Here is a 12,725-nt window from a genome sequence, read left to right as displayed (position 1 = left end):
TAATATTGATCTAGCTTTGTGCAAAAAATCATGAGATACTTCGAGATGCTTTCGTTGCAATTTAAGTTCAAATATCAACTTTCGGAATTTCCAAAAATGAATCGCGCGGAAGTCACGATTATTTGACGTTTCAGGTGGAATTTTTAAGGGATACATATCAGATAATAAAAAAAATTACATTCATACATATTAAAAAATATTTAATAACAATTTTTTATGTTAAATAAACAAAGTTTTCGTTCACTGGACCACTGTCGCAAAAATGCAACAGGTATTTTTTGGTAGTGCTCCAATGAACGCTATAAAAATAATTTATGTAAGATAAAAAAAATTGTTATTAAATATTTTTGTATACATGAAAAATTAATAAATCATATGCACTTCACATTTTTCTTTATTAATTAGAAATATTCCTAAAAAATTTCACCTGGAAAATCAAATAATCGTAGCTTCCGCACGATTCACCCTTGGAAATTCTGAAAGTTGATATTTAAACTTAAATTGTGACGAAAGGGTCTCATGAATTTTTGCACAAAGTTAGATCAATATTACACCTTGCCAAAACGATTAGTTCCAGACCAAAATCTATTAAAGGATTTGTTTTATGCTTCCATAAATAAAAAATGGGCAGAAAACAGAGATTTTCGATTAGCCCATATTACTTAATATTAACAACTTTGTGCAAAAATTTTTTGCCAAATAAGCGTTGTAACTGTGGCAATCTTTCCACAGATTTTCAAACAAATTCGTTGGACAGTTTCATTTTACAGATTTTTTGCCGCTTTTTGGCCATTTGGCACCACTGTGCGGCGTCACGCGATTCTGGCATCACGACTGAACAAGTGTGATCGAGCTCGATGAATGCGGTAGTGTTTGTACGTGTCGTACGTTGCGTTCGTCGTTTATTTTCTCATTAGAAACGTGCAAAAAAATAATACAACTACGTTCTGAGTGAATAGTGAAATAGATTGACATCTCGCAAAAAACGATCAACTACATAATTATTGATTAATTAATTCTTGACTCTTTCGAATTTCACAATTAATATTAATTGATATTTTACATGATTCTTTAAAGCTAAAATTTATGTTGTTTAAATGAAATATACATGGAAATATATAGTAAATTTCAATTTAATTTCTTTTTCAAGTTCAGTTACAAAAGATATTCAAAATGAATGCGTATTAATAGTGTTAAAAAATTGTAGAAATGCGAATAATTATACGTATGGAGAAATGTTATTTACGTTCAAGATTTATGAAAATTGTATTTCTATAATTTGGAAACATGGTATCTATATTTATTAATATTGTATTGATAAAGATAATTGTAGATATATAACATAATGACATCAAATTAAAAAATATAATTTGAACATATAGTCATAACTCTGATCATAACATCAGATATGTACATAACTCGTCAATCATTTGTATTTGACCACATTTGATAATTTTTGTAGATCTAGTTCCAACATTTATCGTTCGTCAGCGTAGAGGGCGTAAGAAAAGCAGTTGTTTACATGTGAGACACGAAACCGCATATGGTGATTGGTCTACTCTTATACCTCTTCTGTGCCATAGACGAGGTATGGTATTACCTACAGATGTGTAGCTGACTGATGAATACGAGATGGAAACACCGGCGTGTTAGATAATGAATAAGAAAGGAACTGAAAAGGGAATCTTTCAATTTTATTAAATGTTGGATATTTATAGGGAGGAGGGTCCTAAGTGGACATGTTTTTTTTTTACCCGGAGTATGGAACGATCAGGTGTCAGACGTTATAACAGAATAAAAATTGTAATTGTTACATTACATTTATTTCAGTATCACTGTCAAAAAGTCTACGTACATTTGCATAAGAGTATGATCCTAATAATGATAATGTATGATTAGATTAGGTCCGGATACGATGTTTTGTGAATGTTATAACTTAAAAATACTTTACCACTATTATTCATGCACACACCTCGGTCTCTCTTTTTTTATTATGAAATAAATGTTTACAACAGAGTCAATAAATTCATGTGTAAAGCTAAATTAAACCAAAAATGAAATGATTCAAAATTTCAAAGGTCTAAAAAGAACTACGATTCATAAGTGTCTATATATAGACTATAGTTTTATTTGATCCTTGCTTTGTCATTGGGCGATACAACCACATACATTGCAACGCGCGCGCCAGTCTTTGACTGCTCGTCCTCGTTACAGCATTCGAACGCGTCTCCGGAAATTATTCGAAGTCAAATAAACCGCCGAAAAAGACAGATGAAAATGGACATGTGGCAGCCTGGGCATCGCGCAGCAACGAGCACGCCGACGAACCGCCAACATACATTGTATACGCGGCGGCGCGGCGATGGTCCACGGGAAGCTGCAGAGAAAGAAGCGAAGATCGGTTCCGAAGGCGGTCGAAGGAATGCCATCGAACATTCGCTCGCGAGCGTCGGCCAGTATTCACTTCAGAGCAGCCATTCGTGTCAGTGCCGTGTGTTGTAAGTACGTATTATGGCGATTAGCTTTGGAGTACACATTTTGATTAGTTTTCCCGAAAACAGGCCATTTGTCCGCACAGTACGGCGGTCTCTTTATTTTCCGAGATATTTGCAAAAACTGTCTATTTTGATGTAAACTTCTGCCTATTTTGAATGACCGAATTTGTTCTTTAGGGCGCGGGAGGGTTCTTTGGTTAAAATGTACAAGGAGATTTTTATTATCCACCCTATGCAATTATCGAGTCGATGTTCTCCCATTTTGCAATCAAATTCACAGAAGTTATTTATTCATGATCACTATAAGTTGTTTCTATATATGTATTCATTGAGTGATACATGTTATTATTTATTTCCAGTGTTTTCAAATGGGTGAGGTTGGCCAACGGATGCAATGCTGGTTCGCACTTTACCTCACGCACTGGTTCCTCCGTCACCCCAGGGGTCTCATGTTTCCTTTTCAACGGTTAAAGGTCGATGCACATCTCACCGGCCGGCCGACCGGCCGTTTTTTCCCCGTTTATAAGCATTTTGGGGTCCGGGACAGCTATTAGAGAGGGTTCGAGAGGCTCGGAACAAAGGCACAGCGTGTCCTCTGCTACCAGAACCCCAGGGGTTCGCTGCCCAATGCTAGAGCCGGCCGGCTAGCCGGCTAGCATTCTCGACGAGAATGTTCGCAGGCTAGCCGGCCGGCTCGTAGCGTGGCAGTACGAAGACAGAATGAACATGCTGTATTTATTTAAAAAACTATCAACCAGAACTTTTCTGAGTTCCTCGTGGTAATAGATCTTGTTAAGGAATTTGAACGTTGTAACAAACGAAATAACAATTTATTACCACGCTAACGAAAAAGAAAGAATATCATCTGACAATCTGTGCGGTGAAACAATTCGTCATTATTTATTTCAAAAGCTGTTAACTAGAACATTTCAGAGTCCCTCGTGGTAATAGATGGGGAATACTTTGTTAAGGAATTTGAGCGTTATTAGGAAAAAGCTACCAGAATAATTAATAATACGGTACTCCCTTTCGGAGCTATAGGTTCGAGCTACCATTTGTTGGGTTTGAGGGGAACATCTGTCGTATTTTAAATAGGCAGGTAATTTTTCTTGTGAATCAAAAACACATGTTGAATGTGAAAAATTATTAGATCTCGAGATATTTTCAAAAAATGTCATACATTTTCTTGTATTTAGTGAAATACAGCTACACTTTTTCAAAATCTTAGTTTTCGTACTCGAGTTACGATACGTGACTTGCTACTGAATTATAAAATGCTCACTCGTACAAATCGGTTTCTGTTATGATAACAATGTCGAAAGGGTGTTTACCTTTACAACATAGTTATGAAGTGTTTGAGTATCTTCTTCAATAAAGACATTTTTTGAAAATATCTCGAGATCTAATAATTTTTTTGCCATGGTACCCTAATCATTTTTTACGTAGAATGAAAGGAAGAATCTATTCTATTTAAAGAAATGATGCAATTGTTAATTGCACATGCACTGCAGCATCTAAAAAAATTTAAAGGCCTACAGATGTAGTGCTCTTCGAACCATTTATCTTTCTCCTTTATCATTTTTTCGTAAATGCAATAATAACGGAGTTATGACTTGAAACAATTGTGTGGATCACCCTGTATAAGGATGTGCGATGCTGTTTCACTAATTGTAAGTGCCAGGAACGTTTCCTATTTCCATGGTGTTGTAAAGGAGAGGTACGGATAGATTACCTAAGGAGCTGTGGAGCCCCTAAAAACATTTTTTTTTGTGCCACGCACAGCAGGGAACTGTCAACGCGCTCTCGAAAGGCCATCTGGAAAGGGTCGAGAGGCCAGAGAAGAAATTCGGTTCCAAAGCCTGACACGGTTGCCGCCAGTAAACGCTAGGGCCAAAACCAGGGTTATAATTTTGAGCCGGCCGGCCGGGCCGGTGAGATGTGCATCGACCTTAAGAAGTAATTTTGCAGGTATTTCCTCATTATTTCTTTATCAATGTTTTAATTTGAATAGATTTTGTTTTCTTGAACTTGGAATTTATGGGATATGGGTCGTAGGGATTGGTATTTTCTTATGACTTCTGTGAAATATATTCTTTAAGTTCCTTGAGTTTTAGCGCCTTATATATATATACATTATTACGTGAAGCGAGGTATGAAATTATCGAGTCGAAGTGGTCAATGTTTTTTCACTTTGCAATCATATTCACAGAAGTTATTTATTCATGATCACTATAAGTTGTTTCTATATATGTATTCATTGAGTTTATAAACATTAAATGAAGTGCACAAGTCGAAGTATTTCAGGTAGAGACAATTTCTAATCGCACCGCAAACGATCCCTTCATTTATTCTCAGGTTGTCCCTATAATTTATTTTCCTTACCGCGTGTAGTAGCTTGAAAACTTTACCTTATGCCGTTGAATACATGTTATTATTTATTTTCAGTGTTTTCAAGTGTGTGAGGCTGGCTATTGGATGCAATGTGGGTTCGCTGTTCACCTCACTGACTGGTCCCTCGGTCACCCCAGGGCCTCGCGTTTTGTTTTCAACAGTTAAGAAGAAATTTCACAGGTATTTTCTCATTATTTCTTTATTAATGTTTTAATTTGAATAGATCTTGTTACCTTGAATTTGGAATTTATAGGATATGGGTCTTAGAGATTGCTATTCCCTTATAACTTCTGCGAAATATATTCTTTATGTTCCTTGAGTTTTAGCGTTATATATACATACACTAATGAGCAAAACTGAGTCTACACTATTTGAAGCAACATAAAAGGTTTAGTTTATTAGACGAGGTGTAAAAAATTTTTGAAAAAAGTTTGAATTGGTCGGAATCGCAAAAGAAATAGTAAAAGTTGGTTTTTCTAGCTTTTTTATCTGAGCCTGTATTGAAAATTTAAAAAATGTGTTTGATTCGTTTGAATAAATTACATCCATGCTGAAAATTTTACCGATATTGGTTTATTCGTTTACGAGTTATAAACGCTTAAAAGTGGAAAATTGCCGTTTTTCACGATTTTCGACTTAAAATCGCACTTTTAATCGTTTATAACTCGTAAACGAATTAACCAATATCTGTGAAATTTTCAGCATGGATATAATTTATTCCAGCGAATCAAATACATTCTTTAAATTTTCAATACAGGCTCAGATAAAAAAGCTGAAAAACCAACTTTTACTATTTCTTTTGCGATTCCGACCAATTCAAATTTAAGAAAAAAATTTTTTACACTTCGTCTAATATATATATGTCGGAGGCTGGGCGGACTCTTCCGTCCTCGGACCCGTCGGAGATTGTCCGTCGTCGTTCTCCATCGTTTCGCTCCTTTCGCGCTTACGCGAACGTCGTATGGACTCTACACGTACACGCGATGCCGGATCGCGTAGCGCAACGAGAGACACGTCAACGAGCACACGGGCCGCACAGAATGTTCGCGTACGTCTTTCTGTTCTTTTACTCTCGAGAAGTCGCTTTCCTCAAAGCTAGTCTTCGCTCTACCGTCCCGGAAACTATTCTGTCGCCCGTGGTCACGTTCAACAGGGTCCCAGCCCATCATTCCAGGTACCCTGTCTCGCATCTCCCTTTGCCCCGCGCGCGAAGAGGGGTAGCGCAGGTACGCAGGGACTGTTTTATTGCCCCTTCGCAGGGCAATTATCAGGGTACGGTAAATCGTTATTTTACAATTAAACTAAGTCGTATAGGCGTTACGCGTTGTTGCCGACGGGGTGCATCGCTGCCATCACGCCCCGACACGGCCCTCCTGACTGTCACACGTCCTCGTGTGGAATTGCAACGACTTTATACATCGTCTGGAAAAGAAATACCATCTATGTTTCCCGTTCGTCCATTCTGACAAAATATCGATTGAGCTCTGAATGCCATGTTTGCCATGTACTCTATGTCGAAGCACTATACACGCGTTCGATGTCGTGCGGGCAATCATAACCAATTCTGGATAAAAACATATTCAGATAATTCGGTGCCACGGAATAAACAGTTCGGCCAAGCGGTTCTGACACACCGTGAGCTCAAGACAACAACATGAACTTTTAGTCCACTACTGGACACAACAGAACAAAGCCACCCATGTGGCACCCGACCAACCACGTGGTCACACCTTTTTCAGTCGACTCATACGACTCCTGACCAATCACGTGGTCACACATTTCGCAGTCATCAACATGACCCAATACATCCATCGTCTGCCGTTACATCGCCCCGCCTCCTTTACCAGCTAAACTGGGTTTGGGAATAATGGCTTACGACTAATAAGCACGACGCATGGATTGTCACGTGTTTCTTTCCTCACTGTTGTCATCCCCGACACTGGCACATTCTGTTAATTCGGTGTCGCTCCAATTACTACGGATATCAAACTCTATGGGAACAGAACTATCAGGCATCAATCTCAGTCGCTCGTGAGCATATTTAAGTACTCTATTGCCACTTACAGGCTTCAAACGATATCTGTCGTTGGGCAAAACTTCTATTATCTTATACGGACCGCGAAATTTAGCATCTAATTTCGTTTGATTTCGTTCGTGATTTTCTATAAGAACGTAATTTCCGACCGAAAATCTAACAATTTTTGCTTTGTTACTATCGAATCGTGTTTTGTCGTACGCGGCGTTTTGGTCGATCGCTTGGGTCGCTTGTTCTCTGATGTCCGAAAGGTCGAGTTCTTCGCCGTTATCATTAGCAACTGACAATGATATTGGTCTGGCAACTTTGCCTATCAGCAATTCCAAAGGGCTATGCTTAGTGGTACGATTCGCTGTACAATTTAACGCTAGTTGGACATTTTCAAGGGACTCTTGCCAGGACTTGCTATTATTTAGTTCTACCGCGGTAAGCATATTTCTAAGCGTACTCATTGTTCTTTCTACCTGACCATTGGCACGACACGTACCTGTAGCGATTAGATGCAGGTCAATATTATGGGTCTTGCAGAATTCACGAAAATTGCTGTTTGCGAAACATCTACCCTGATCGGCAATAATTCTGGAGGGGGCCCCAAATAAATTCACGCAGTAATTCAGTGCTGTGATGGCACTGGCCGCGTCTATGTTTATGGAATGTCGTAAAATTACAAATTTGGTGAACGCGTCGACGAACACAAACACGTATTCTTTTATGTTATTTTTGCCGCTAAGTTTTCCCGTAGCGTCAACATGAATCGTATGCCACGGTACGCTTACCTTTGGGATAGGATGCAGCTCGGCTTGCGCTTTACCTGAGTGAGACTTTGATAATTTGCACGTGATACAATTTTCGACAAATTTACGAATGTACTTCGACATGTTAGGAAACCAGTAATGTTGATAGGCCTTCTCTAAGGTTTTGTTCCAACCAAGATGCATAATAGACTCGTGAACATTATTAATTACGGACCATCGAAAATGTACGGGGACTATGGGTAATTGTTGACTGCGATTTTTACGTTGTATTTTTCTATGCAAAACTCCTGATTTCAACGAATATGTTTTGGCGGTATCAGGATCCATTTCATTGTTTTCCAATTGGGAAATGATCTTGTTCAGTTCATCATCTCGTAGTTGCTCAGTTTGTAACCAGTTCTCCGATATCTCGGCCAAATTAACCCGTTTCTGTTCAATCCGTTTATGACTGTCTTTGATCGGTAAAGGGTTTCGCGAGAAGAAATCCGCGTGGCTCATGCGTTTTCCTTCTCGGTATACAATGTCAAAATCGTATGCCTGTAGGAATGCCCACCATCTGTGTACTCGCGGGGTAAGGTCCATTTTTGTACGCGAGGCTTTAAGCGAGTTGCAATCAGTGACGACTAGGAATTGTCTTCCTTGCAAGAAATGGCGGAAATGTTTTATGGCATTGACTACCGCTAACGTCTCCAACTCGTATGAGTGATATCGCGATTCGGCGTCAGTGGTTGTCTTACTATAATACGCGACCGCGTGAGATTTACTATCTACTTTTTGTATTAGGACAGCACCGTAACCATCCGAGCTGGCGTCAGTATGTAATTCGATTGGGTATGACGGATTGAATAGCATTAGTGTGGGTTCGTTTATTAAATTTGCAATAATGTCTTGTCGGATCTTTTCGTGTTGCTGTTTCCATTCTATCTTTCCTTTTCCCGTAGTCAATTTGTATAGTGGGGAAGTGATCTGAGAAAACTTAGGTATAAACTGTCTGAAATAGGAAGCAAGGCCTATGAATTGCCTAAGCTGAGTCACCGTTGATGGAGGAGAAGATTCGGTTAATGCTTTTACTTTCCGCGGGTTTGGCCTGATTTCCCCCGCGGTCACTTCAAAGCCCAAATAATCTACACGTGATTTTAGAAACGCACATTTATTCAAATTGAGTGAGAATCCCGCTGACTTTAATTTTTCTAGTACTATTTGTAGCCTCTCTAAGGACTCTTGTATAGAGTTGGCCGGAATCATAACGTCGTCCAGGTAACAAACTACAAATGTGTTTACGAGTCCAGAAAGGGCTTGGTTTATGGCCCTCTGAAATACCGAAGGAGCATTACGAAGCCCGAATGGCATGGACAAATACTCGTATTGACCATCTGGAGTAACAAATGCAGTCTTTTCTATCGAGTCTTTATGGACAGGGATTTGATGGAAACCCGACGCCATGTCTAGTGTCGTAAAGTATTGTGCGTCGCTTAGTCGCTGGATTTGGTCGTTTATGAGCGGTAAGGGGTACCTATCGGGGACTGTGTTACTATTTAGTTCCCGGTAATCAACGCATAAACGGTCAGAACCGTCCTTTTTGTTAACGAGGATTACGGGACTGGCAAACGGGGAACAACTAGGTCTAATTATCCCGGCAGACAAGAGTTCGTTGATTTTGTCCTTTACAGTTTGCTTCTCATCAGGGCTAAGTCTATATGGTCGTCGTTGAACAGTACGATTAGGGTCTATTAATTTTATTTGTAACTCTCCCGAACTTATCCTACCCGTAGGTGTACCGAGGACAAACGATTCAGAAAATCCTTTTAACAGATCGATTAGTTCTTCTCTATGGGGACCAACTACATCTGTGTCAACACTATTAAAGTTATCGATCTTTTTGCCAACTTCGCAAATTTTTATTATCTTATCCCGTCTTAGACTGAAGCTATTCGCCGAAATTTCAACAGAAAACCCTTGCGTTATCAAATCGCGTCCAATCAAAATACTATAACTCAAATGTTCGTCCGGCACGACATGAAAGAGAATTTCAACGCGGTGATCGTGTATTACCACTCGGGACAGGATCTGTAAGTTACTCATCACGTTAGCGTTGCCAAGACCAATTAACCTTGTCAGATTTCTAGATCGCTTACCGGAAAATTTATTTCCCACCGACTCTTTTATCAGAGAGCATTCCGCACCCGTATCAAAACAAAATTCGTAGACCTCACCCGATTCCGCTAGTTCCGCTGTTACCGGGGCGATACTGCACAAGTTGATCTGCCGTTCCATGGGTATCCTCGGATGTGGTCTTCCATCCTCCTTCTTGCACTGTGGAGCAATATGGCCGTCCTCTCCGCACTTGAAGCAGGTAACCGGCTTTTTCGGTGGTCCCCGGTTGCTTCCGCTCGTGCCAGGCTTGGGTCCCGGCAACCTGGTAGCTCCTTGGCGTCGATGACAGTCCGTGGCTTTATGTCCTTCCTTGCCGCATGTAAAACACGTAACAACACTTTTCGGCTTCTTGCTGTCCGTTGACTTCGGTTCTCTTCCATCGGTGGTAACTGGCCGTTTACGGAACCCGAAGGCCATCAGCTCCTTTTGTAATGAAGCCCGCGTATCGATATTTGTTGTGAACGCAACGCGCTGCAGTCGAGGATCTATCTGCACGCAATGTGCCAATGTTGATGCTATTGCGATTTGTTCCGTCGACATCGATGCGTATAAATTAGTAAATGAGGCCAGCACACGGTTCGAGTATGAAGGCATAGACTCGCCTTCTCTTGGTTTTCCCCCGTTGATCCTCATCATTGCACCCACAGGGGTTTCGAACGTATCATATTGGGCTAGAAACATTTTTCTGAACTCACTCCAGTTCATGCCAGCGTAATTCACTTGCGACATCCACGCGGACGCGCCACCTTTCAATGCCCTGCTTAGAGCCATGACCAATTCGCTGCCCTGTATCGGTCGCTCTGCGAGACACACATCCACCGTTCTACACCAAGCTTTCGCACTGTAGTCCTCCTTATCCGGGTCGAACTCTGGCAGGAATATCCGGGTGGTGGCGTGTGTTGGTTGATTCACTATTGGACCTTGCATCCGTCCTAATAGCATCTCGAACATTAGCTTCCAATTTGTTCCATCGTTCTCGGGCGAGGAGACTCGCGGAGCTGAGTTTTCCCGCGAGAATCCCACTTCTGATGTCGGAGGCTGGGCGGACTCTTCCGTCCTCGGACCCGTCGGAGATTGTCCGTCGTCGTTCTCCATCGTTTCGCTCCTTTCGCGCTTACGCGAACGTCGTATGGACTCTACACGTACACGCGATGCCGGATCGCGTAGCGCAACGAGAGACACGTCAACGAGCACACGGGCCGCACAGAATGTTCGCGTACGTCTTTCTGTTCTTTTACTCTCGAGAAGTCGCTTTCCTCAAAGCTAGTCTTCGCTCTACCGTCCCGGAAACTATTCTGTCGCCCGTGGTCACGTTCAACAGGGTCCCAGCCCATCATTCCAGGTACCCTGTCTCGCATCTCCCTTTGCCCCGCGCGCGAAGAGGGGTAGCGCAGGTACGCAGGGACTGTTTTATTGCCCCTTCGCAGGGCAATTATCAGGGTACGGTAAATCGTTATTTTACAATTAAACTAAGTCCTATAGGCGTTACGCGTTGTTGCCGACGGGGTGCATCGCTGCCATCACGCCCCGACATATATATATATCAATTATTGATTCCCCTCGGGTTAAAATTTTAATTACATCTCCCGCTTTCGCTCGCTCTTACCCTAATCTTAACCTTAAACTTATCCTAACTTACCCTAACTTAATTAAACGTATCCTAAAAACACGCCATAGCGAGAGAGAACGATCTTACACTAATGTCCGCCGCGTTCTTATTTTTCCCTCTCCCACACACACATGCTTCTCTGCTCTCCCCCCTCCTTAAACCTCACACATCCTTCCCCCGCCTCCTGGACCTCCTCTTCCGGCTGCTCTCTCTTTCACTCCATTCCAATGCATTCTCTCCATTTACTTCATCTCCCATACCTCTTCCATTCCTGCTCTTCCTCCATTCGTCCACATTCCTCATCCATGCCTCTCCTCCTTCATCCCCTAATACTTCCCCCACCATCCCCTGCCAACCACTCCCCTCAACCCTCCCTTACACATTTCCAACACATGCTCTCACGTTTCCTCCTCCCACCCACAGACCAGAGTTGGGCATTATTTAGATAAAAAATTATTTAAATAACGATTCGAATAAAAGATACTTTATCTTTATTCGAAGGTTCGAATAAAAAAAGTATCTTTATCCGACGAGTATCAGATAAATACTTTTATCCGACGAGAATTTATCCGACGAATAAAGATAATTTTTTTTATTCGAAGCGGATTTATTCGAACTTCGAATAATTTTTTCATCTTTTATCTGTATCTTTTATTCGAAGGCTTCGAATAAATCTTCGAATAACTTTTGCCGAGCGCCGAGCATCAAAGACCCAGCGACGACAGACGACATACAATGTAAGCGGATGGAGAATCGCGCACGAATGAAAGTTTAAACTTTTAGATTTTTCAACATATCGTCATCAAATTGTGACGAGCGAATGGAGGGGATTTTCCTGATGAAAATGAGGTCAAATTCGAGTGTAATCGAACAAGTTTCACTGATACGTAATGTTACGATAAAAATTACAGTCTCATTAAAGGCAGTCCAAATGATGTCGTGTTTGGACTCATTTCGATCAGAACAAGCTCTACAACTCGTTCGTCTTAACAATATTGTTCTGATTAAAAACATACAAGCATAAATTGCCAATAATGCACGATTCTCCGTCTGCTTACATTGTAGGCTGTTGGTCGGACGCTGGTCTTTGAAGTTCCGAGCTCGCAGAGCGCGCGATATCGGTGTCAAACAACTACCAATCCAATTGCAAAACTTCATTGTTTTTCATGATTTTTTTGTGGGTCTTGCGCCAACTAATTCGTGGCATTCTTCTGATTAAAATGACACTAAACACGGTACAGATTGGACTGTATTTAGCATTTTTATCCGTAGATTTATTCGAAGCC

General features: G+C 41.0%; 1 protein-coding gene across 1 annotated transcript; it reads right to left on the bottom strand.

Moving 5' to 3' along the window:
- Nucleotides 1–6,213: 6,213 nt before the first annotated feature.
- Nucleotides 6,214–10,975, bottom strand: LOC143363649 (uncharacterized). Its single transcript, XM_076804210.1, has 2 exons — nt 9,890–10,975; nt 6,214–6,308 (listed from the first exon to the last, which is right to left on the bottom strand). Exons 1-2 carry the CDS (start codon nt 10,923–10,925, stop codon nt 6,298–6,300), a joined length of 1,047 nt encoding a protein of 348 aa, XP_076660325.1. The 5' UTR covers nt 10,926–10,975; the 3' UTR covers nt 6,214–6,297.
- Between the last annotated feature and the right edge of the window lie 1,750 nt (nt 10,976–12,725).

The sequence above is a fragment of the Halictus rubicundus genome, unplaced genomic scaffold (assembly GCF_050948215.1).
Source record: "Halictus rubicundus isolate RS-2024b unplaced genomic scaffold, iyHalRubi1_principal scaffold0084, whole genome shotgun sequence".
In the NCBI taxonomy this organism is placed as follows: domain Eukaryota; kingdom Metazoa; phylum Arthropoda; class Insecta; order Hymenoptera; family Halictidae; genus Halictus; species Halictus rubicundus.
Note: the sequence above shows the minus strand (reverse complement) of the source record. Positions and strands in the feature narration are given on the sequence as shown.